At 34.1% G+C, this 26,695-nt stretch overlaps 2 protein-coding genes and 1 long non-coding RNA gene across 11 annotated transcripts; 2 read left to right on the plus strand and 1 right to left on the minus strand.

Moving 5' to 3' along the window:
- The first annotated feature begins 386 nt into the window (after window positions 1-386).
- Window positions 387-19,562, plus strand: ALY3 (DNA binding protein). 9 transcript variants are annotated; one of them, XM_039034894.2, is made up of 20 exons: window positions 387-675; window positions 1,306-1,423; window positions 2,338-2,436; window positions 2,714-2,776; window positions 3,353-3,430; window positions 5,921-6,110; window positions 6,374-6,639; window positions 6,731-7,079; window positions 7,735-7,812; window positions 8,596-8,813; window positions 8,927-8,986; window positions 10,573-10,896; window positions 10,977-11,155; window positions 11,250-11,532; window positions 11,863-12,105; window positions 16,895-17,056; window positions 17,457-17,600; window positions 17,680-17,868; window positions 18,480-18,776; window positions 19,174-19,562. In XM_039034894.2, exons 2-20 carry the CDS (start codon window positions 1,319-1,321, stop codon window positions 19,336-19,338), a joined length of 3,492 nt encoding a protein of 1,163 aa, XP_038890822.2. In that variant the 5' UTR covers window positions 387-675; window positions 1,306-1,318; the 3' UTR covers window positions 19,339-19,562. The 9 variants fall into 9 exon arrangements, with proteins under 9 accessions (XP_038890822.2, XP_090172071.1, XP_038890815.2 ...); XM_039034887.2 differs by having other exon boundaries at window positions 410-675; window positions 5,909-6,110; XM_090315939.1 differs by having other exon boundaries at window positions 445-675; window positions 1,029-1,423.
- A 150-nt stretch (window positions 19,563-19,712) lies between these two features.
- LOC120080295 (E3 ubiquitin-protein ligase) lies at window positions 19,713-21,276 on the minus strand. Its single transcript, XM_039034927.2, has 5 exons — window positions 20,987-21,276; window positions 20,687-20,844; window positions 20,412-20,470; window positions 20,230-20,325; window positions 19,713-20,137 (listed from the first exon to the last, which is right to left on the minus strand). Exons 1-5 carry the CDS (start codon window positions 21,079-21,081, stop codon window positions 20,078-20,080), a joined length of 468 nt encoding a protein of 155 aa, XP_038890855.1. The 5' UTR covers window positions 21,082-21,276; the 3' UTR covers window positions 19,713-20,077.
- LOC150038318 (uncharacterized) lies at window positions 21,112-23,230 on the plus strand. The gene is made up of 2 exons (XR_016530968.1): window positions 21,112-21,225; window positions 22,644-23,230. It is a non-coding gene; the product is annotated as an uncharacterized LOC150038318 (long non-coding RNA).
- Window positions 23,231-26,695: the final 3,465 nt, after the last annotated feature.

Consider the following 26,695-nt stretch of genomic DNA (forward strand, 5'->3'; position numbering starts at 1 on the left):
CTATCCATAAGGTTACGTTATATCATGTTTCTTAGTACGTCTCTAATTAGCTAATCCCAATCTAGATTTGATTAACTAATCGTTGTTTTTAATTTGAAATGAAATTGACAACACAATAAAATAGAAATACTAAATTCAATTCTAACTTATTTTAAATAATCCATCCATCTATTTATATATATTGAAAATATTTCAAAGCTATAATTCAATCTATTTAAATATTATTTTACATTATAATATATATTAGGTTGATGGGTAATTATATTATTTTATAATTCGACTTTTCCCCGGTATACAAATTTTAAAAAAAGAAAAAGTAAAAAACAGTGAAGATATTATTTCCATTAAAATCTATAATTTCTACCGAGGCCAGGCATATTTAACTCGTTGAAGTAAAAAATATATAATTGCATTTGGTACCATTTTGTTTTTGCACAGTATAATAGTTTTAAAGTTTCGCGGTTATGCCCCCAAATCCCATTGTTGTTCTGCATCTTCTTCTTCATCTTCCTCTTCCCCTTCATTATTGTCGACTCTCTGGATTTCTTCGTCGCCTTCTTCTTCTTCTTCTGCTTCATTAATCGCTTCTTCAACCTCTTCAGTTTATGCTCGCACTGTTTGTTCTATGCTCTGGACCTAGACGCGCTTTGACGGGGACCAGCCATTTGAAAATCGGTAATAATCTCATCTTTGCATCTGCTAGGGCTGTTTGTCGATGACAAACATTTCTCTTCTTCTTAATTCTGTGTGGATTTTTCTTTTCGAGTGAATTGATGGAGACTTGTATTTTGTTTTCTTCTTGATGTCGCATTTCTCTAACTCGGTTCGAAATTGAGATCACTTCATTGATACGGTTCTATCCAAGTTTTCTTGTATCATTTTCTTCTGTTTATCCTTCAACTACTGGATTTTGATGGAGTGTTATCGCAATTCAAATATCGATTTATTCGTTTCATGCCGTTTTGTTAGTTATTAGCTAACATGCATTGGGTTACTTTTGATGAAATCATGTTTCATCGCTTCTCCAGTTGCAACGGTTTTCTTTTGAGTTCTCCTACGCATTTGACCGGAAGCTGAGCAGCGGAAAAAAGGCGATTTTGTTTAAATATTGATTTGTTTCTTTTTTCTATTTCGAGTTTTTGTATGTTGGATTCGTTAAAGGAAACAATGGCTGCCTTTTCTTTTATTATTGTTTTTAAAGTACAATTTCTATGAAGAGGTTTTTGGGTGAATGTAAGTGCTGGACTGGTGCTTCAGTGGATATTTAAATCAGTGTGCTAAAACATATCTATATGCGTGTTACAGATTGCTAGAGCTCATGGCCCCGTCAAGAAAGTCCAGAAGTGTTAATAAGCGGTTTTCTTCTTCTAATGAGGCCTCCTCAAGTAAATACGTGGAAGATGCTAGCAAAACCAAGCAGAAGGTATGTGTGTTTGTGATGGAAGATGACCTTTCCAAGATTTTGTTTAGTTGGTCGACTTTCCATTTGCTTCTATATGAAAATGTATGATATTTTGTCGTTTCAATTTTGAACTTGAGTTGCTATTTTGGTCCCGTTACAGGTTATCTTGAAGTAAATTGCACAGTGTCGGTCTATCTATCATTATTGTATTTCAGTGTTAAAAGCTAAATGTCTAAATCACAATTTAAGAAGTAGGGAGACTTTAGCTTGGCAAGTGTGTCCTTGTCCGACATGTGTTGGACACTTGGACACTCCAACACTTGTTCGACAAGTATCGGACACTTGTTAGAGTAATAGATGTGTTAGACGCCAGTTGTACAAAGTCAAAATAGGACCAACATTTGATATACATGCATCAAACACTTGTTACATAACTAAATCGACTCATATATGACAAACATAATAAAATTTAGGAACAAAATATGTCAAACTAATTTTTTTAAGCATATAAATGAATAAACTCATTGACTTTGAATTTTCTTATTGGTTAGAAATGGTATATATTTTAAAAATATATGTTTTATTTTAACGTGTCCTTGCTGTGCCTATGTTCTAAATTTTTAAAAAATGTCACGTTGTCATGTCCGTATCATGTCGTATCCATATCCGTACTTCTTAGATCATGACTATATTCATATTACTGTACTGTTAATGTAATGTAAACTCCATTTTCCTTTTATTTCTGTAGGGCTTTGGTTTTCTATTTTTTTTTTCTTTTTAAATTTTCATCAGTATATCATACTTGGGATTAGAACTAATATGGAGTCAATGCCACCATTGATTAATGTTGTCATAGAAATCTCATTGTGAAGGGAACATAACAACAATAGGTTCAGTTCAAGGTAGTTTTGTAACTATTTTCTGATTATTTGCAGAAGAGGAAATTTGCTGACCTGTTAGGGCCTCAATGGAGTAAGGATGAGGTTGAGCAGTTCTATGAAGCATATCGTAAATATGGAAAAGATTGGAAGAAGGTTAGTACCAATCTAGGGAATGGCTACGACAATGTCCAAGTGCCGTGAGCCAAGTGAATTTCTTTGGCACATCAAACTTGAGCTTTGTATTTTTAAGTATCGTATCTCAAAATCATGCAATACTTTCTTTTGAAGTATTTAAAAAATGGGCTTATACTTTTAATTTTCTTGTAGATGTTAATAATAATTTGTTACTGTAGTTGCACCTCATTCTTTAATCTTAAACAGGTATAGTTCTATATTTGGGTTGCAACATTTTTATTTGGTACTTTTGCAGGTTGCTGCTGCAGTAAGGAACCGTTCTACAGAAATGGTTGAGGCTCTTTTCACCATGAATAGGGTAGACCCTTTTTTTCTAATGATCTCAGGCCTCCCAACTATTTATCTAAAATATTTGTATTGCTATGAATATTTATATACAAACGACTTTTCTTGTTTAGTATCCTGTAAACTTGTCTGTTGTACTCCTAGTATCAGGGACCTATACTTTGTTAGTTTGTATTCGTAGCACACAATCCAGTTTACTTCTCCAAACTTATCATCTAATCGTAATGTCCCCACTGCACGTTTATATGTTGCATGTGTATTCGCTTATCTCTATTATCATGCACTCAAGATCTTGAAAACTTTGAGTTGTCATTTAATATTGATTTTTCTTATATCTGATCAAAGAACCTTTTAATCCTTGTCCACTTTGATTGTTGAAGCTCTTTTGGAGTTTCACTTACCTGACAAATTGGTATTAGATTTATCTTGTTACCTTTCCCAAATCATTGTATTTTTTGAAATTCTGGGTTTGGGATAACCCGGCTTGTAAAATTGATTGAAAAACTTAAATAGTTAATATTTGGCAATGTCCATACAGTGACACTATCTTGTTATTGTGGTTTTTCTATGCATTTTCTGCTGATTTCAGGCCTATTTATCACTTCCAGAGGGCACTGCTTCAGTCGTTGGGTTAATTGCAATGATGACTGATCATTACAGTGTACTGGTGAGATTTCTGTTTTACCTGTGGGTGCTTTTCTCCACTTTCCTTTCTACCATCCCCACCTTGTGACAGATCAGTTTATTTACTCAATTGATTTTTTTTTGTCTCATCAATGTAAGTTTTGGTTTCCTCAATATCGGTCTAGAAGCAAATGCATTGCTTGGCCTTTTGTTTTCGGTTTTTGTTTATTTGAAAATAAGATACTGTATGCATTGATAAACATGATGTAAAAAGAGGCTTATAAAGGTTAAGAAGGCCTTTTAATCTACAAAGCTCTGAAGATTACATAAGTGCTCTTGCTACAAAAGGAGAAGGAGAAGAACGCTATTCAAATAGGATCTTTATGATACATCGGCAAGCATGAGAGGAATCATTTGTTTGGTCTGCACTTGCAGATTCTTTCTCCTCTAATAGCTCAGGATTCCCTCATGACCCTACTACTGATCTGAAAGTAATTCTCCTTTTAGACTGACATAATAATGAACCAAAATGTATACTAAAGTCTGGACATGGGAAGGAAATGGATAACACTTTAGCTTTATTGTGTTTTATTGATCGGAAGATATGTTGGGTGGTTTCCATCCTTCATACACTCCGAAGACATCTTTCCCAGCCTCGATCATGGCGATAGAGTATTGAGGTTTGAAATTCAGGAAAGGTTTCTTGCAAGACCAGGTTTCATTTATTTTTGACAACATGAAGTCTACCCAAAATTGTTTTGTCAAAAGAATGTAGAATCTCGAAGTGCAAAAGGAAATCAAGTTTTTCATGTGGACTTTCTTCCATGCTAGAATCAACACTTTGATGAATTGATTAAATTTAGCGAGGGAACAGTAGTGTCTCTCTCCGACCCTCCCTCTATTGGTTTATGCTGTGAAATAGCAATGAAAGTTAGAACTTATCTCCCTTAAGTCCTTTGTGCTCCTTTTCCATATTGGGTTTTGGTAGTATTTGTTAGGAACCAAGGTAGTATGGGTTACCTTTGTCCCGCATTGGTTAGAATGTGATGACCAATGTTTTACTTAAGTGGCTTGGCTCTCTCCAATGTTGTTGTTGAGGCGCAGCTAGGCGCTCGCCTTAGGCGAGAGGTGAGGTGATGGGAGGCCATATTGCCTTGCAAGTACCTCAGGTGAGCACCTTCAATGGGGCCCTCACCTTTTGTGCCTTTATGTTCAAGGTGACACAGGCGCTCACCTTTATGTTCAAGTTTTCTAGTTTTTTGCTTTCTTCAAACTTTCTTCTTTAATATCAAGAATCAAGATTTAAACAAGAAGTTAAGAAAAACCAAAGAAATGGAGAGGAAATGAAGAAAAAGAATAGCACAAGTAGTAGAAAAAAGTTGAAGATGTCATCTTTTTGTTTACCCATCGGGCCATCCATCGGTTGCTTTTCAAAAATGAAGCAAAGGGAGAAGAAGAGGGGTTGAAAATCAGAAGGGAAGAAGAAATATTCTTTTATTTTTTACATTTCCTTGAAGAGAAATGAAGGGTTGGCTGCCAGCATTAAAGTTATGTTGGCTGCATGCCAACGAAACTGCTAAATGGCAAAATTTCTACCCCATTACTCAAAGAACTAATTTTTACCTATTTAAAATCATTTCTATTTCTATTTCTTTTTCCAAATATATATTTCTTTCTCATATTGTTTTAGTTAATTTTTTATTTTAATTCTTAATAATTTTGTTAATATTTTAATATTTTAACATTTTAAAAATCCATGTATTTTCTTTTATGAATAATTGTAAAAATAATATTTTTTTATTAATTTTTTTAAGTGCGCCTTGCTTCAGTCAGGCAATGCTTTCTGGTCGCCTCTCGTCTCAAGGCGATTAAAGAGCTTGTCGCCTTAAAGTGCACCTTGTGCTTTGAAAACACTCTCTCTCACCTCAATAGCTGGCTTTTGGGTATGGTTCTCCAAGGTGCTTAAGTACCTATCAACGCCAATTGTCGACGTTCTGGAGAGGAGCACCGATGGAGGGTTTTGACTGGGTGTTTTCGAGTGAAGTCCTGTCGGTCTAGTCGCAGGGATGTCGACTTTCCAGGAATATTAAGAACCAAGGTAGTATGGATTACCTTTGTCCCACATCAGTTAGAATGGGATGACCAATGTGGTACTTAAGTGGCTTTACTCTCTCACCTCAATAGCTATTTTTTGGGGTGTGGATCTCCAAGGTGCTTAAGTACCTAACACATTTATCAAGCTCACGTGGGACCGGAAAACATTGGTTCGGAAAACGTGGGACCGGAAAACATTGAAGCATCTTCCCATTCATTGGTTATGTATGAAATATAGGATGGGATTGCTGTAGCACATATTTCTTCTGCAACATTTGGTTCAATATATTTTTGTTTTGTTTTGTTTTGTTTTTTTTTTTTCTCTACATCAGCATATGGATTTTACATGGATGTTACAGAATATTGTAAAGCTATTGTTGAGGTCGTATGGTTGTTTTTATGGCTCTTCTGAGGTCTAAATTGATAGATTAATTGTCAGAGGGATAGTGAAAGTGAACAAGAAAGCAACGAGGATTCTGGAGCAATAAGAAAGCCTCAAAAGCGACTGCGTGGAAAGCCACGAAATAACAATTCTAAAGGATCAGATGCACATTTCGGAGATGCTTCACAATCACAGTCACTTCCAGCAAATTATGGCTGCCTGTCATTGTTGAAGAAGAGGCGTTCTGGTAGGAAATGTCTCAAATTTCTCTCTTAGGTGGTTTAGGTTTTCTTTACTTGTACTTCATTCTTCACCTTAATCTGTGGAGGTGCAATTACTGTATTTCATTTCATTTTTGGGCACATGGATGGGCAGTTTCTGGAGTTCTATTCTGGAGCCAGCCATGTTTCTTTTCATACACTGTCTGTTATTTAACTTTTAAAATCATTTACGGGAAATTCTGTCATATTTTCGGATTTGATTTAGTGATGTTAATGTGGGTGATGTTAGGAATTAAACCTCATGCTGTTGGAAAACGGACTCCACGGGTTCCTGTATCATATTCATATGATAAAGATAGTAGAGAGAAGCTTTTTTCACCCTCCAAGCATAGTAGCAAGGCAAAGGTTGATGATCCAAATGATGATGATGTTGCTCATGAGATAGCTTTAGTTTTAACAGAGGCTTCACAACGAGATGGTTCTCCTCAACTTTCACAAACACCAAATCCAAAAATAGAAGGTCATGTACTTTCACCTATACGAAATGACAGGATGGTAATTATTCATAGCTTTTAGACACATGCTATTGCTTTCTTTACTATTATTTTGAACATGATAACGATCGACTGATAAGTTTGATATTCAGCGAAGTGAATCGGACATGATGAGTACGAAGTTTCGTTGTAGTGAAATGGATGAAGGTGGTTGTGAATTAAGCTTAGGAAGCACTGGAGCTGATAATGCAGACTATGACCTGGGGAAAAATACTCGTGAGATTCAAAGAAAGGGTAAAAGGTACTATGGAAAGAAGCCAGAAGTTGAAGAAAGTATGTACAACCACTTGGATGACATTAAGGAAGCTTGCAGTGGGACTGAAGAGGGACAAAAATCGAGCAGTTTGAGGGGAAAACTTGAAACTGAGGATTTGGATGTAAAATCTGCGAGATCCTCTTTTAAAGGCCAGAGGAAAAGAAGTAAGAAAGCTCTATTTGGAGGTAAGCTGAAATATATATCTGAATTGGGTCGTTGACCCTGTTCTTGTATTTTGTATTTATCTGTTTTATTAATTATTTCAGGAGGATGAATTCTTAGTTTAGCTATTGTTCTTGACTAAAGTTGTACCTATTTTCCCTCCTTTGTAATTACATTTCAATGGTGCATATTCTCTTTTGTATGGGATGGTTATGTGAGTTGTGAAAGGGACGGGAGATTATAACTGGAATGTGAATTCCTTGTTCATTAAAGTAGTTTTTATTTTGGCTTGGTGGTCAGTGCATTCATGTTTTCAGAAGCTTTAACAGTTTATGGTTTAGTTGTAGCATTAGCACTTCTAGATTTTGAGTCTATTTTAAAATTATTTTACTTATCACATATCATTAGAATTATTTTGCCTTTTTTGCAATCTTTTTCTTTTAATCAACCAATTAATTGATGTTCAAAATACAGTAAAAATTCGAAGGATAAGTTAAAGTGTCCTACTTCTGCTATTTTAAATTTGAAAATGTGAATTTGTATGGTTTTATTTTAAGATGTTGCTTCAAGCCACTATTTCATTAGATATTCAAATACATGCATGCCTATGGATATTTTCATAACTGAAGAAGCAAGTTTGTGTTTGTATCTTCATTTTTTTGGCTGTTCTCTGTTCAGATGAATGTTCAGCATTTGATGCACTGCAAACTTTAGCTGATTTGTCTCTAATGATGCCAGACACAAATGCAGAGACTGGTAAAAGTTATTCTTTGATTAAAGTTTATTTTTAGGCTTGTCTCATGAAAGCTACTTTTACGACATGTCTTGGTTTTTCATTATTATTATTATTTTCATTTTTTTGGGTTGCCAGCAATCCTTCATCACTTAATGCATTTATCTAAGTTGCATGTTTTTTTCTGTCTTCTTTCTTTTTAATACTAATGGGGGAAGCTTATGGAAAGGTAGCGTATGAAACTGATTTTCTCAAAATATGAAGAAAATGTGAGGCAGTCAGAAAAATTCAGTAAATAACGTGCCAGCTAGAAAAAGATTAGATGTCAATCAGTATAGCATGTCTGCAATTGCTAGAGGTCAAGTAAGTTGTAGTCTTCAGCTATTTGAAGCTGGGGGCTAGCCATAAGTGGGTAGGATGTCATAGAAAATGGTAGCTTCATTGACACTTGTATTACTCAACGTGCATTTGTTTTATTCCAGCAAAGAAGCTTGACTTGTCTCATTTTATGTTTGAGTTATCATTTTATAATTTGGCATGTTGCATCTAGTATCTAGGATGGATGCACACATTTGATTTAATCAACGAACTTTGGGCACATTCTCTATGTTCAAACTCTCCCAACTTGTTATTTAAATGATGAACACCTGCAATTCAATTCACCTTAAATTTATGAGATGAACTTAAATTTGGTGGCTATCAAATTAACTGTTTTGTGACTCTCAATATCAATTCTTCCCCCCTCCCCTTCTCCCTGAACTGTTAAGAGTGATGATGAACCTCATCTTTTTGTTTCCCTCTATTAGAGCCTTCTGCAAAGGTTAAAGAAGAAAATCTTGATGTCATGGGCAAGTCTAAATTGAAAGGGAGTCATTCAGTTGCTGGTGCTGAAATCTCTGCTCTCAAAACATCTAAGACGGGAAAAGCTTTTGGCAACAATGTTGGCCCTATTCCTGAAGCAGAGGGAATTCAAGGATCCAATATCGGAAATCGAAAAAGGAAACTGAAGTCTTCTCCATTTAAAGTAAGGATGGTTTACAAACATATTTTTTCTGGTTTTAAATTGCCAACTCCATCTTTTAAATAACTTGTCTGTTGTGGAATAAATTTTGACAATATGGGAATTTATGGTCTCAGATATCATCTAAAGATGAAGATAACAATGATTCTCGTGTCAATGACATTCTGAAAATCAAGGTGTGGCTCCTATTTGGTCATTGTTTTAGAAGAGTCCCCTCCTATTTTATCTTAATTTTTATTTTTGAATGTTATAAGAAGGAAATTCAAATTAACTTACATTTGAATGTGTGAATTTTGTTATCCTATTATTTCTTTCTTTCTTTTCCTTTCCCAACAACAAAAAACTTTCTATTGATGGATGAAAAGATAGAAATATGTTCTTCGAGCTCTCAAATGGAGTCAAAAGGAAACCAAACAACCAAATAAAGTAAAAATCTCAAAATATTAAACATTGAAGATGAGAATGCCTGTGAAGATCTCAACGAGCCAAACACCCGAAGTTTGGCTTGTTTGGTTTTCAAACTGAAGTGAAACCAATTGGATTACAAAAAGTTCTGATGTATTTACAATTACCTCTCATTCTCACTTTGGCTTCTTTGGTTTTCAAGCCTGACAAGTGAAACCAATTGGATTACAAAAAAGTTTTAAGTACTTACTGACTGTAACCCCTCACTCTCATCAATAGAAAACTTATCAAAATTAAATTTAAACTCTCAAGTTTCCAAACGCACGGTGAGGGGGAGTGTTAAAATTTTGATATAATTACATTTACCAACCCACCAGCGTAAAGTTTTGATCGAATGGTGATTTAACTTAACAAAAAACTTATATTAAAAGTTAATAAAGCTTTGAAAAAGAAGATGACAATACATCAGCCCAACCAAAAACGATTGGGGTTTTATAATGTGCCATACCCATGCATCTAGAATTCCTCTACAGAGGTTGATCTTCAAAATCTGCACTCTGTCTCCTTAGGTACAACCTATTGAGTAGATCCTGTTCAAGTAAGGTCGTAAAAATTTGCACCTAATTCAGACTTTAAGCTCATCAACCACCTCGTTTGCCACTAAAGCTGAGTCAATAATTTGTATCGACTTTCCCATTGATAAAGGCTCAGAACTTTATGATAGTGCTAGGAAGAACCATTTTTATATCTATCTGCCAACTGCAAAGTCATTACAAATAATTTTAATTGCTGTTCATTAAACTAATCTGAAAAAGCTATCACCTTTAGGGCCCTATCCTATTCTTTTTTGAATGAGGCAAATATATTTTTTTCAAAAAGGAAACAAGACTTTTTGTTGATGAAATGAAAGGAGACTAATGTTCAAAGTCCAGAAATCCTGAAGGAAGAAAAGAAAAAGAACACCAAGAGAATAATGACTAGAGCCACATTTTTCTTAAGGAAAAGGAAGCAAACAGAGGGAGACGATGCCCAAATTGAAAATATCCTCTGATGCTTATCTTGGGTATTGATACTTCTGTGAGCAATAGCATATAGGAAAAATTCAACTTTCGTGGAACTGTACCTTTCCAGACTTCCCTTCCTGTTTCATATTTATCTCTAAAAGCTGTGCCATTGAAGTTTTACAGAGTCCATGTTCAACAATTAACCAATACTTTCATTTTTCCTTTGTGTTTACTTCATAGATTTTGAAACCCCCACCATCAGCACAGTCCCTCTTAATTTCATAGTTTTTGACTTCTGTTTTTTGTTTTTTGTTTTTGTTTTTCATTTTTGTTTTTGTTTTTTTTTGCTTTAGGCTGCGGATGAAGCAAAGAGTTCTGTTGGTAAAGTTAAACGTTCCCCTCATAATGCTGGACCTGCAAAGTCTGGCAAAATATCAAAACCTCTAGATCATCACTCATCTTCAAGTACTGACCATAAAAGAGAAGACGGTGACTATGCTTTATCCACAGCCCAAGTTCTATCAAATAATCCAATCAGCTTACCTACCAAACTGAGGAGCAGGCGGAAGATCAACCTGTGGAAGTCACAAAGAGAGACAAAAATTTCTGATAGTACTTCGATCGATCAACTTAACATAACTGCTCAATCAATAGATGATAGATCACATGATCTCAAGGTTAAATATTTATGGTCATGGCATAAATTTTCTTGGATGCTGGATTCTGTATAATTTACTGTGTATGTTTATAATTGCAGGAGCGGCATTCTAATTGCTTATCTTGGCATAAATTGCGTAGATGGTGTGTTTTTGAGTGGTTCTATAGTGCAATCGATTTCCCATGGTTCGCGAAATGTGAGTTTGTAGAGTACTTAAATCATGTTGGATTAGGTCACATTCCTAGATTGACACGTGTTGAGTGGGGTGTTATTCGAAGGTATTCTCTTTCAACTTGTCCATTTGTATCCTGTAAACTCATTTTGAGACACTTTCTATAGAAGGCCAAATATTCTAGTTCTGCCTTGATTCAGTTCCCTTGGGAGACCACGGAGATTCTCAGGTCAATTCTTGAAGGAAGAAAAACAGAAGCTAAATCAATATCGGGAATCCGTTAGGAAACACTATGCTGAACTTCGTGCAGGCACAAGGGAGGGACTTCCAACTGATTTAGCTCGGCCATTATCTGTTGGACAGCGTGTTATTGCGATTCATCCAAAAACAAGAGAGATCCATGATGGAAGTGTACTTACCGTTGACTATAGCAGATGTCGTGTTCAGTTTGACCGCCCTGAACTTGGGGTTGAATTTGTCATGGTAATTATGTTTTCATGAGTTTATTTTTATGGCATTTTATTTGTTCATTTGAGAATTGAGATTAATGTCGATCTTTACAATTTCTTATGGGCCTTCTCATCCCCAAGTGCTAAAGAGTAAAGATTCCCAATCAAACAACAGTTTAAACTACATGTTGGAATTATAAGCCACTGTTTCCTGCAAGATTTCTTAATATTAGACTATGATTATGGGCTTAACAAATTGCTTACCGTTGGTATTCTTTGCCACAGACAATAACTGTTCACTTTTTATTCTTCATTTTATATTTACTTATGTATGATACTGTTTATATTTGTCTCCTTCACACAGGATATCGAGTGTATGCCTTTAAATCCAGTTGAAAACATGCCTGCAAATTTGTCAAGACACGGTGTGACTCTTGATAAAATATTTGGGAACCTCAACGAGGTTAAGATTAATGGCTTACTGAAGGAAGCGAAGATTGAAGACTACATAAAATCAACCAGTAATGATAAACTTGAAAGCACCGAGGGTTCTGTGTATATTTCCCCTTCCACTCATCATATCAACAAACTAATTAAACAAGCAAAGGTTAGTGTTCTGTTGTTTTTTTGAGTTATAAGATATGCATTAGAATTACTTCGTGCTTACTTCTCCACCAGCCATCCCATTAGCATGCGCATATGTAACTAGAATGTTGCACAGAGGCCATATTATTACCAATATAGAACTACGGATTATGTAATAGGAATTTATTTTTCTACATTTTAGACATGGATGATTGGATTCCATGACAGCATTCTTTGAACTGGAAGAACTGAATGTCACTGTAATAGAACTCCATCAAATATAGGTAATTCAACCTCACCTAGAGCTTTTAGAGGAAGACATTAGAATCAAGTATCATGCGGATGATATCCATGAAGAAAACCAAGCACCATGCTTAAGGAAGTTACAAAAAACTCTTCTAAGTTGTACTAAGAGAATTTAGATTGCTGACGAAGAACACATAAAACTTGTGCCAAGAGTTAAAAGCAATAAAAATGAGAATATCCAAAAATTTACAAAAGGATTTTTGTATGGTCGTTGAAGATTCTACTGGTAATTTAAAGCCATAAATGTTAAGACTTAAGAGAAGGTTCTAATAACCTGTAGTCATAGAATTTTCTTCTCTTTTGAAAGGGTGGTTATCTAGAACCAAATTGAGGAGGCTTTTCATGTTGAGGGAAAGAGCAGTGTGCCAATTGAAGTTGAGAACCATGAAATTCCAAAATTAGATTAGGAAAACGGCAATTTAAAGGAAAATGACTTTGTAGAAGAGGAAGTTGGAAACTCTGCAGCAAAAGAAGGGTCAAAGAGGTCAGTATGAGAGGAGTTATCTGGAGCTTCTAAAGTCTTCCTTTGTATAAATATGTCCACAATGAAGCAAGAATCTGGGTGAGGGGCAGGGGCACTGTCTGCAAAGTCGGTGTTCTCCAATGAGGAATAGAAGGGCTTTCCTCATGGGATTAATAGCTGTTTAGGCCTTAGGGGAACTTGGGGTTGTTTGCGGGTGGAAAATGTCAAGCAAATCATCCGATTACCTACCTTTTCCTTGGAGGAGGATTTCCCCCCCTCCTTTTTGGGGTAGAAGACTTTTCAAGGCCAAACTTTTGAATTGGGTACACCCTAGGGCCGTGAAATCGAAATAAATTAACCTCTTGATGGGACGTTCGAAATGGAGGGATCTGAATAGCCCTGATATGTGGGGGTGCATACAAATTTATATTATGTTAGCTTCATTTTAATACTTCAAATTTGTGTAGTTTGTTTGTTTTATTATTTTTAAATTTTTTTCTTCTAAGAGGGAATTAAGAGAATCTTCCACTGATGGTGTATAAAGAACAAAAAGAGGTAAAAGCGCATCTTAAACCAAACCAAGGGTGTCTCAAATAAGTTGCTTCAATTGGTAAGAATAAAAAAGATACCCTTACTTCCGAATACGGGAAAATTATACTAAAAAGCATATAAATGCATGTCTCCTCCATCTATTAGCTTTATCGTTAAAAAATTGTTATTCCTTTCAACAAAACCTTCCAAAAATAGCCTTAATTGCACACAATTGAAAAACCCTAGCTTTTCTTTTGAACAAATTGTGAAGAATATATTGAAAAGATCAAATTTATCCTAGCTTATTAGCCCAAGTCTTTGAGTTGGAATGCTTACAGTATGTTTTCTTTTTCTCCAATCCATTCCAGAATATTATTGTGTGTTCATCCAAGCTTACATGTTACATGTGAAGCAAAGTGTTTAAGAATATATTGGAAAGGCCCTAGCCAACTTATCTTATGCTTCTGTGTCTAACAATGACATAATACATATTATCAAAAAGGAGTTGCTGTATACTGGCGGATAGCTGCTTGGGTAAACACAAGCCATTTTGACCCAAAATCATTCAAAAGTTTGGTCCAGAATTTGGAAGTAGATGCTGCTTCTCCAGATTATGATGGCATAGATCACACCAGTTAGGGAACAATCGACTTACGGATAAAATCCTAACTCCATTTTCTTTTTTCTTTTATTTTTTTTGGTTAGGTTTAACATGAGAGACAACACAAAATTTTATGGTCTGAAGGTATATTTTTTTCTACATTCCCTTCGCCAAGCTCTAAGATAAGGCCGGAGCTCTAGAATCAATTATCTAAAGGAAGTAATATATTGACCTTAGCTGCTTCAAATCCATATAATCCTATTCTGACCAGTTTGGCGATGATTATTCAAAATCTCTGAAGAAATTCCCCACTCTGCCTAATTTTCAGTAGATATCTTCTAAAGAGAAAGGTCACACTTCCCTCCAAACTGTTTGATTACGGAATTTGGTTCCAGAAGAAGCGGCACTGTACTTCCTAGGGAAAGTGTCTTTCAAAGGCCAGACATTTTTCTGGAAGAGGGTTTTATTTTCAATACCCGAAGTAAACTTTGGGGGTATTTGGGGCATGTTTGGGATGGAGAGTTGAAGATGGAATTCTTCGATAAATATGCAAAATTGAGAAAGAGGGAAAGATGAAGTTTCTCAATACATGTGCAAACTTTAATCGTATTCACTATTGAAGTTAAGCTGTTTACCACCAACTTTATAAATTGGTGGGCCGACACTCTTTGAGAAATGTTTTAGTGGACCATTGCTGCTGGAAATGAAAATCCACATGCTCTTAGCACTTAAATGTTTGACCTTCTCGAAGGATCAACGGGCCTCATTTATTTTATATTTGCTAACCACCCATTAATCACATAGGGATTTTCCCTTCAGGTGAAAACTTTGTACTTTGTTTTCTAACGTTAAATTTCTAAAGGAGTACAGTTCTTTTTGAAGCTTATATAAAAGTATGTATATCTAATTGTCAATGTTGCAAAATAATTAAAGCAAATAATAAACCTGTTATTTTCCTGATTCCTCTTAACTGAGATGGGAGATTCAGACAGGAGAAAAAAGATGAGCTTTAATCAGTTTTAGTTTTAGTATAGGACTTCTCTCTCTTTCTATGGACAACGAAAACAGTAAGGGACTTAATAGGAATAGGTTCAAGTCATAGTGGCCATCTACATAGAGATTGAATATCATATGAGTTATGTAGGCAGTTGAATGTAGTAGGGTCAAATAGTTGTTCCATGAAAATGGTCGAGATACGTGCAAGCTAGCTTGGACATGCACAAAGTGTACACACACACAACACACTACAGATATTTAATAGCTTTGGGAAAAAAAAAAACAAATTAGTTAGTTTGGCTAGCATGTTCATGTCTCACACTTGTTTGATATGTATTGGACACCTTTTCACACAATAGATATATCTTAAATACTAGTTGTACAAAGTCAATATCAGTTCAATATTTGTTAGATATTTTGAAAACATGTTAAATATACTGTATAGCTCATAATAGTATAGGACAAACAAATAATGTTTGAGATTGCAATACATCACACTGATTTTTCTAATCATATAAATGCATAAACGGTAGGGATGCTTGGTTCCTTGCTAGATTCTATGTTTCTCTTTGGTTGTTGGTTTCAAATTCATTTTGTAATTATCCTTTAGGTCTTATTTTGGTTGATTGAACTCCCTTCCTTTAGTGGGAATCCCTCTTTTAGTGGGCTTAGTTTTTTTTTTTCTCCTTGCATTCTTTCATTTTTTCTCCAGGAAAGTTTGATTGAAAAAAACAAAAAAGAATCATATTTTAAAAAGTGTACATTTTAATAAATTCCTTACTGTCTGTCCTAGAAAAAGAAAAACATGACATGTCACGATATCCGTATTTGTGTCTTATATCTGTACTGTATCGACCCATCCACGCACATGCACACGTGCACACATGTGTGCATACACAATATTATATTGACACAGATTAAAATTTGTGTTCATGAGTTCTCTCTGAAATCTAAATTTGTCCCACTGTTTCCTCACCTGACCAACTCCATTCTGGCCAACATAAATTATCAAAACTGAACAGTTACATTCTTTCCTCATCTCACTTGTTATTATCAGCTGTTCTCTAGCCCCAGCGGGACATTTGCATAAGCAATACAAATAGTTGGTTGATGAGGCCTTGTGATTACACGAGGGTTCTTTATGTTCTGTCTTGAATGCTATATAGAGAACATTCTGTCAAATTTGTTCAAATTTTACCATAGCTAGTATTAAACAGATCATGAGGGTGCATAGACGTCTTTCTTTAAGAAGATAATATATTTAGAAGTACAAGCATGTTGCTTCAGGTTATTGCAGGATTTAGGAAGAGCCATATGTAAGTTTGTATTCGAGTGATTATTCCCTCATCAGACCCATTCACATTCTACCAAAATAATCTAGTTAGAAACTGAATTGCCAGTCACCAATCAGTACTGGACGGGGTTTATTATCATCAAGAATGTTTTGGTATTTTCGTCCCTTTCTAGCAGTGAGTGCCTGTAAAAACGCTGTACTCTTGGTTTGATCTCTTATATTAAGAGATGAGACCTTATCTCCTAAATTTGTTCGTTTACCACTTTTATTTTACTCCTTTAGTTGGAGCTGTTTAGATAAGGTCTTCTGTAACTATTCCATTATGTATATTCAACGTCAGTTGAAAGTCTATTTTATTATTTTTTTAGTACTGTTCGAGTGATTTCTGATCCCCTAGGATTTCTTCAGTCATTCCGCTGTCTAATACACACTTACTTTCATAGATAACAAAGACTTATCTTAATTCTGGGGTTTTGAGATGACTGAGTTTAGCATAATAATGCTTACTCTACAATAATGCCAAGACATGATCATTGACCTGCCTTGATGTAGAAACATCTAAAGAGTATCGATCCTTAATTTCAAGAATTTTATAAGTGATAAGGAGTTGTTCTGGCCAGGTTGACCTTGGGTGCTCTAATCTACCAGCTAAATTTGGGCTTAGTGAGACTGTCGGTATTCAACAGGAGACAAGTTCCCAACCTTGTGCCCTTGCTCAAATTCAAGCAAAAGAAGCTGATGTTCATGCTCTTTCTGAATTGTCACGTGCACTTGACAAGAAGGTAGTACATCATATTAGCTTCATATTATCAACTTTATGTAAGGATTTCGATTGTAAGAAAACAACCGTGTTATTTTATATTGCAGTATCAAATAGAAATACAAATACAGAGGATTATCTCTCTCCCAACTCCCAAGTCTCACAATGGACTGATTCCCCAAACTTTGCCTAACTCCAATCTTCCTAACTTCCTCTATTTGTAATCTTACAAAACCCTAACTAATTACCATAAATTCATTAATAGTATCCTAATAATATTCCCAATATATTCTCATTAACATTCTAACACTTTATTTGTCCTACTCTGGTGGAGACTAGGTTGAAAGGCAGAACACTATTTTGCTAACATTTACATCAAATTAGTATGTCTTTTAACCTGACCGCTACATGCTGAAATTTAGGAGGTGGTGGTATCTGAATTGAAGCGCTTGAATGATGAGGTCTTGGAAAACCAAATAAATGGAGACAACTTACTCAAGGATTCAGAGAACTTTAAGAAGCAATATGCTGCCGTGTTATTACAGTTGAATGAAGTTAACGAACAGGCATGAGTTTTGATGAACCCATTTCCAGCTTCATCCTGTTTTTTTTGATTCAATTACTTATTTTTCTCAATACATATAGGTTTCCTCTGCTCTGTATTGCTTGAGGCAGCGCAATACATATCAAGGGACTTCACCATTGATGTTCCTCAAGCCAGTGCCTGATTTGGGCGACCCTTGCTCTCATTCTCAAGAACCCGGTTCCCATGTGGCTGAAATTGTGGGAAGTTCCAGAGCAAAGGCTCAAACAATGATCGATGAAGCAATGCAGGTTTGATCTTTACTATTGTCTAACCAGACATTTTTAGCATCGGTTGGTTGGTCTTTAGTAATTATGGATACTCTCTATCTTGCTCGGGGTGTCAATGTCAAAAGTGGACATGCATGTCTAATCAATTGTTAATTAATATTAATTTTAACAAAGTACTATTAGTTATAAAATAATTAATATCACTGATTCGTTCTTATACATTTAACTAATTGATTTCATAAATCTACTCTGTAGACAGATCTATAAAACAAAAACCCAAAATTATTTCCCAAACATTAATTCTCTTGTATTTCCGTACATATATTTTTTTTTTAAGATTGCATTCATTTAAATCCCATATTCTTTAACCCTCAAATATTTAATGTTTATTTCCATTGAACAAAATTCACAATCCAAATGAACCATTAGAGAGGAAATAATCTTAGATTGGCTTAGAGGTAACTAAGAATACAATTATCATGGATGAATTTTTAAATCTTTACAATGGAAATTTCATCAATTTGTTGAAAGCGTCCCAAGTCCTAAATGCATCCTTTAGAGTCCATGTTCGAGATTTCTTTTCCTGTAGATTTCGTGCCTCTGGCTTCATTTGCTGTTAACAATCATTTCAGGCAATTCTAGCTCTGAAAAAAGGAGAAAGTAATATGGAGAATATTGAAGAAGCCATTGATTTTGTGAGTAATAGACTCTCGGGGGATGATTTTGCCTTGCCATCTGTGAGATCAACAGCTGCAGATACTAGTACTGCCGCTCCATCATCTCAGAATAATTTGAATGCGTGTACTTCAAACCCATCGTCTGCTAATTATGTAGTTGGTCCCAAGTCCAATGGCTCATCAGAAAAGACTGAAGTGGAGATCCCGTCAGAACTTATTGCACACTGTGTAGCCACTTTACTCATGATTCAGGTAAAGGAAGCTTCATTTCAGTCTTCCTCTCAATTATGTTCTCTTTCTTGGCATATCGATGTTGAATCATTGATTTATGATCCACCAATTTGTTTGAGATTTTCTGTTCTGCATGATTAAGAAAATGATGATTTGGGTTGTTTATTCATCACCAACTGTTTCATACAGTTGAAAGGGAGTGTTATATTGTTACTGTCGATATATTGAAGTAGCGAGTTCTTGTTTAGGAGAGGGTCTGGGAAGTTGTCTCAGCTAGTAGCTGGTTGACTATTGTGTTCTTGCTTAGTATTACTGTATAGTCAACTATGAACTTTTCCCGTTTGGTTCTAGTTTCCTCACATGCATGGTGATATTAGTCTTAGATCTCCAAATCCTGATTGTTCCTAAAAACATGCAGAAATGCACAGAACGACAGTTTCCACCATCTGATGTCGCTCAGGTACTGGATTCTGCCGTCAGTAGTTTGCAGCCTTGTTGTCCTCAGAACCTTCCACTATATGCGGAGATACAGAAATGCATGGGAATTATAAGGAGCCAGATACTTGCGCTTATACCCACATAGGTTCGAATCCACTTCCCTTGTATTAAGACAAATTGAAATGGTGAGTAAATACGTCTTAGATATAATATTTTGTCCGCACCTTTTTGAATTATAGATGTGCATCTCCTTGGCTATCAGTTTCTTTGTTCACTGTATCATAGACTGGAATTATGTATAAATCATTATAGTTTGATCAAATTGTAGTTTCATTGAATGAATTCAATCTTCCACCTGCTTTTGCATTAGTTGTATTGTTCCTTCCTCTTTTTGCTCAGCTTAATTACTTATTAATTTCCTGATTTTGGCATTAGATTAAAGCTTGGAAATTATCCCTTCGTAGAATATCTAATTCAGTAGGAAATAATTAGGTTCAAGGCTCGTAGTAAAAGCTAAAGTCAGTCAATGAGTAGAACTGCCATTTAAGCGATAGAAGTGATGAATGTACATATAGGGAAACGACTTCTCATACCAAGAATGAATTCAAACCATTGGATTTAAAGAAAGTTGCAATTTGCCAACCAAAAAAATGTTGCAACGAGTAAAAGAAGCTAAACAGCATTCTTCCACTAGAGAAAACAAGTCAATAAAGTGTTTTAGACTCATGAATATGAGGCTTAATAGTTCTCCTTGCTCAAAAATATCAGGAACAGCAACCCTGTAGAACTGCCTTGCTTCCAAAATGGTTTCATCCAACTCCTTACAAGTTAATTCCCCAATCTTCTGAAGACTTGGATATCCTCCAGTTGCGTTTCCTTTCAGCTCACAATCTCAACTTCTTTTTGGGTTTTTTCCCAACGCCACACCCGGAGTCATTAACAATCTGCAGTACAATCACAACAGATTTATCATGAGGAAATATAGAGGCAACACTAAGACTATAAGCTGAAAACAAAACCATGAAGGAATTCCAACCTTCTGCCTTTTATTCTTCTTATTTTTCTTCTTCTTCTTCTTTTTCTTTTGTTGTCTAGGCTCAGAATTCATAGCTTCCCCATCGTCCAACGAGGCCTGAATCATCACCATTATCATCGGTCAAGTTATTACTAGAATGATGATAATACATTAGATTCAAGAATTCTGAATGGAAAGAAAACCTCAGGATCATCAAATGTGTCCACATGGCGAATATTTGTGCCAGAACCTGACGAGCCACCTGATAAAAACATCATAAATATATATAGAGAAAAAGAAAAAGGAGAAGGTGAGACAAGCAAAGTTTCAAGTTGATTTGATCAGATTAATTAATTTTATTTCCTATTCAACACATTTCACAAGCCCATTTCCTTAATTCCCTCCGAAGATCGATCCCCACTTGAAACAACAACGGAAAACAGAGATTAAAACGGGGAGGGAGGGAGAGAATACAAACCGGAAAGAACAGAGGCTTTGGCATTGCGAACAGCGAGGTCCAAAATCTGGGGATCAATAGAAGATAAAGCATTAGGATCTTGGTGCAATTTCCTCTTGAGAAACTTAGCCAGAGCCGCCGCTTTGTTGGTCTTCAATGGCCCACCTGGATGAGCCAACCTTTGAATAGAAAGCCATTGATTAGGATTTACAGAAGAGAAAACCCTAGAGACCGAAAGAGAAGAAGAAGAAGAAGAAGAAGAAGAAGAAGAAGAAGTAGAAGAAGAATAAGAATAAGTGTTTTCTTTAGTAATTACAAAACCTTGGCTGAGATCGAGAGGAAGTGGATTGGGATGGGAGAGGCGCGAATTTGCTGCCCCGTAAAGCACGTCTTTCTTCTTCGGTAAGATCCTCCATGGCTATGATTTTTCTCTATTTTGTTTTTCTAAAATCTGAATACAGTTCCCTTCTGCAGCTTTTACGACTTCGTCTCTCGGGGATGAGAGCGAATGTCGTTTTGTCGTTCCCCTGGAGCGGGAGGCTGAACGACGTGTCGAACGAGTAAATTCCCTTTTCTTTTCTTTTTTTTTTTTCTTTTTAAAAAATAAAATCTATTAACATTTATAGCAAATGGTAATTTATACCCATGAACTTTGGAAGTTGTATCAATTTAAACTCTATATTAATAATTGTACCTATTTAAATATCGATCTTTCATTAATGTATCAATTTAAAACATTCATTATGTTTTATTTTAAAAAAATACCGTGCTAGACTTGTAATTTTATTAATTAAATCCCTAAATTTATATATGTAAATTAGTTTAGACTCTCAATTAAGATCTTTTTGAAAATTGTCCATTCAAATTATAATGTCAATTTTTTTAAATCGACATTTATAGAAGTCTACACATAGAAAAATTTATGTATGGATGATTTTTAAATATTATTTTAAAGCGACTCACTTCTATCAAATTATAAGTTTAATTGAAAAAGATTAATGTTTTTCATGATATTTTTCAAATTAAATATGAAAGAATATGTAATTATTTACGAAAGTCTAGAATTTAAATTGAAACAACTCCAGAGTTTTGGTCTAAATTGATACAATATTAGTTTAGGATTTAAATTGATATAATCTAAAAATTTAACGGAATAAATTGATATTTATCTCAATATTTAATTCTTAATTTATTGATCCCTTAATTTTAAAAAATGATTATTAGATCTATAAATTTTCAATTTGTATTTAATAGATTCTCTAGTAACTTTATTTGTATGTCTAGCAGTCGATCTATGACTTTAAAAAAATATTAAAAGGGAACGTTTAGGGCGTAATTTTTCCTGAAATTCATTCTTATATGGGTTAGAATGATCATTTCTTTTTAATATTTCAAGGATTTATTCGTCATAAAATTAGGTCACCAGACATTTTTAATATCTAATAATTATATGACCTATTTTTTCTATTTATGGTATAATTTGGTCTTTCACTAATTTAATCATATACATTTTTTTTCTTTTATTATTATTATTGAATATAAATAAACATTTAGGTGTGGGTTATTTTATGTTTATTAAAATTCTCTTGAAGAGAGCCCTATAAATGTTAGTGCTCCCGAGAACGAGCACATCTTTCCTTTCATGCGTCTTTCAAATTTCAGTGAATACCAATAGGATAGCAATCAGAAACATTTTTAGGGATAATATTAAACTGTATAATAACGTTTATTTATTATTATTTTTAAATATAGCAAAGTTTATCAAGAATAGATTTTTATCGACGTTTACCGACGATATGGTCTATTACTGATAAATTCCTACTAACAATATGATCTATCGATGACAGACTATCTAAATTTGGTCATATTTATAATTTTTTTACATTATGCTATATTTATTCCTACTTTGAACTTAATTGTTATATTTACCATTGTCTCTTTTAAATACTATTTTCTAAAACTTATTTTTACTTTTCAGTATGAAAATCTTTTCATATCTCCTAAAGGTATCCACCAGAGTTCAATCTAAAGCCTCCTCAGAAATAGCATAAGAAAACCAAATAGGCAACAATGATGCATTCATAACTTCTTCAAAAAAAGGAGGAAGAAAGAGATTACTAAACCAAATCCCAAAACTACCAAACTCCGTCGTTGTCCCATTTGTTGCCCTCAAACACCAAGCGAAGGACACCATCTGGATAGTCTCAGATAGGGAGACAATCAACTTCACTAAACTACTTAGTTTCATCAAGTCACAACCTAAATGATTTTCGGCGATAATAAGCTTAACACAGTTAGATTCAACAACCAAGGAGAGGGGGGACCAACCATGAACACTATTAGGAAAGTCGAACAACTCCTTAATCACCATGAGCGCCTCCAAATTATTGATAGTCTAATTAACCACCACCTTCTCACAACTTGCAAATGTTACAAGTTATGTGTTGGCAATATTTGTTTAAGGTAGGTAGATGTTGTTTGAGTTGTCTCTACATTTGCCCTATCTTTTTAAGGAATGTTTTCTGGAAATGTTGTTTCTGTAAAATACTTTTCTTTTGTGGAAAATCTTGTCTACAGTATTTTTGCAGATCTTTTTCCTTTTCCATGTGCAACTATTTTTTGGAAATTAGGGTCGCCCAGTTGTTTATCCGTTGTGCATATTTAAAGACCCTTAGTCTTTTGATTCGGGCGGGCCCTTTTTACGAAAGAATTTGAGTGCCACTATCTTATGAAATTCTTCTATCACAAGTGTGTTCTGCCAATCTTTGAAGGCATTGAAGATTGTGCTTTGCTATAAAGTTGGTGACATACTCTAAGCTATTTGTGTGCGTCATCAGTAGATTGTTTAAGAAGAGATTCTCAAGCTTAGGAGGAGCCTAAGCAAAACGAGTAAAGTGATATTTGCTTGAGAGGGAAAGATAACGATCAAGTGAGAGAGAGTCTCATGACTTAAGGGGAGTTAAGTCTAGCCGAGAGGGAGTCTCAATCTTAGGGGGAGCCTATAAAGTTCGTCATTGATATTATTACTTAGGGGAGCCTAAGTTACCAACAGAGAGGGAGTCTCAAGTTTAAGGAAAGCCTAGGTGAATGGTCGAGTAATTAAGTCATTGTATCTTGTTGTCATTACATATAAGTACTATGTTGTAATTACTTATCATCCATATTAGTGAATTGATCTTTTTTGAGCACATGCCTCTCAAACGTAGGTGGTATTCAATGAATTGGGTTACCAATCTTTGGTATTCTTTTTATTGGTTATGTATGTCTTTGAGATGTCCTATAGAACGTTGTAATATTATTCTTAACAACGTTTAACGTGCGGTAGGTACTCTAATATTATTTTTGGCAAAGAATAGAGATCCAATAGAGTCATGAACGTTTACATCTCTCTCTATCTTTTTGGGTTAATTACAAATTTAATCTTTGAACTTATAGATTTATATATCTATCTAAAACTTTAAGATTATTTAATGACTTCTTAAACTTTCAATTTGTTTATCTAATAAGTCTCAATTTTTTTTTAATTTTGTTTGTAACATAGATTGTTGGCCTATCCAACCTATTTTAAAACTTACGAATCTTTTAGATGAAAAATCAAAAGTTTATGGTCCCGAGTGCTGTATGTTTATCCTTCATGAAAATGAGTTGAAATTATTATTATAAACCTATAAGTAGTGTTTACTTTCATGAGCAATAAGAATGAAATTTGGATGATTACCGGTCTCCCATTTATATTTTTAATAAATTTAAAACGAATTAATTAAAAGTATTCTACAGGAAATAAAATGTTTTAATTTACTTATCCAATTATTTTATTTTATTTACTTATTTCAATTTTTATACTTGATTTTTTTTTAATACTTAAACTAAAAAAACATGTAGAGTTGAAAAAAAGGGAAAAAGAAAAAAGAATAAAATAGTATATCTTAAATTTTTCTTGTCAATTTTTATGATATTTAGGTAATTAATTCTCTTAGTGGTCAGCACTTAAATGATTGATACTTATATATATATATATATATATATAGATGTGTGTATATATAAATTCGACAGAATTAATTTCTCTATGATTTAATAAGATTCATCATAAATAATTTTTTTAGTACAATAATGGTAGAGGAACTTGAACATCTGATCATTAACACATTTGTATGCCAATTAAGTTATGATTGCTCTGATAATTATAAAGATGTTAATTATTTTTCATTTGGAAGGACAGTCCACTCATTTTTAAAGCTACAATTTAAGTTTAGCTATATACTCCAAATTTCCAATTAAGAAAGTAGTAAAGCTTGTGGCCTTTTTTAGGGCCACTTGATGAGGCATGATTGAAGGCTTTGATCAATGTTGTAAAAGGAGAAAAGCAAGTTTTGATCACCTCCCACTACCCTTATTATAAGTTAATCCAACCACTATCAACATTAATTTCACTGTGGTTTGTGGGTCACTACCACAATTTGCTTGTTGAAAAGTTCTTGGAATCTTCCTATGCATGAGAAGATGCTCCCACTTTGTTCTTTGTTTGCTAAATTACTAATTTCTTTTATTCATAATTATATCCTCTGTTTTGGCATATGGATTTAATTGGATATAAGTTTAAAGTTCCAAAATTTTAAAATATGGAAGGGCTGCAGTGGTGGGGGAACTAAGTTGATTTAAAATTATTAAAATTTATTTAGATGCTCAATTGGAATTATAAAAAACCTGTTTTTTAAAGTACAAAATTCTACTGACATAGCTTACATGACATTATAATCAATAATAACAAAACGTTGTAATATTAAACTGCAATGCATATACAACAAAAGAGTTTATTGTACCAATGACCTTCCATGAGAGTCTTTATGTTTTTTGACCCATCCCTCACATATATATGAAATCTAACCTTTTGCTTATATCATATTAACCCACTATCGAATTTTATAACTTATCGTGTTAGGAATGACCGAATCTATTGCTTAACGCAATAACTATCTCTATTGTGATCTCACAATAGAAATGATTATCACGTTAGGGTTACACATAGTCATCCCTAGCGCGATAAGTTATAAATAACATAAGTTTGTTGTGTTTTCTCCAAATTTATCACAGTTGTAAATTTTTTTTTATCACAATAAGGTTGGCCATTGCATCAAAGATAGTGGGTATGACGTAAACAAAAGGTTAGATTTCATATGTGTGAGAGGTGGGTCAAAAACTATTGACACTTGTAGAAAGATCATCCGTACAAAAACATCTATAACAAAACTTGACAAAGAAAATATAAAACTAACTTAGAATTTACTTAAATGACAATGAGTTTGCTCAATTGAATAACATAGAAAAACTATTTATGCATATGAATGAAATGACTACATCGATATAATGAGGTCTACATTAGAAAAAAAATGGAAACGAATTTATGTCGATTTAAAACCGATTTCAAGTTTCTTTTACTTTATATTGCAACCACACATGTGAAATAATTTTTTTCAACAAAAGACACCTGTGAAATAATTTCAAATCTAATTCAAACTCTCCTAGAGTTCCAAACAGAAAGTAAGAGTTGTATAAAATAAAAGTTTAAAAAATACCTAATAAGTTTATGATTTTTTATCCTGTCTAATACATCAATGATCAAAGTGACTTCAGCCATTGACCAAAAAAAAAAAAAAACTAATATGCTCAGTTACTACCATTACTTATTTGACATTTTTTTTTTAAGAAAATCATAACTTATTAATTAAAAACAATTAAATTTTTTATCTAATACAACATTTCATTCAATTTTTAGGTTTGTGTCGAATATGCGTGTATGTATATATATATATATTTGATTTTCTGAAACAAGAGAACAAATATCATAGGCTGTAAACATAGTATAATCAGAATCTAATATTCCACAAAGGACTGTTAAAGAATTAACCGAAAGCAGGATGTGCATACTTTAGTTTTTTCTTTCTAGGATTAGTATCTAAGCTAACGGCATAGCATATTATTGGTCCACAAAATGGAAAAAGAAAACAAAAACATTTTCTTTTCTGAAGAGAG

This window comes from Benincasa hispida, chromosome 1 (genome assembly GCF_027475165.1).
Source record: "Benincasa hispida cultivar pf3 chromosome 1, pf3_genome.v1.1, whole genome shotgun sequence".
NCBI lineage: Eukaryota > Viridiplantae > Streptophyta > Magnoliopsida > Cucurbitales > Cucurbitaceae > Benincasa > Benincasa hispida.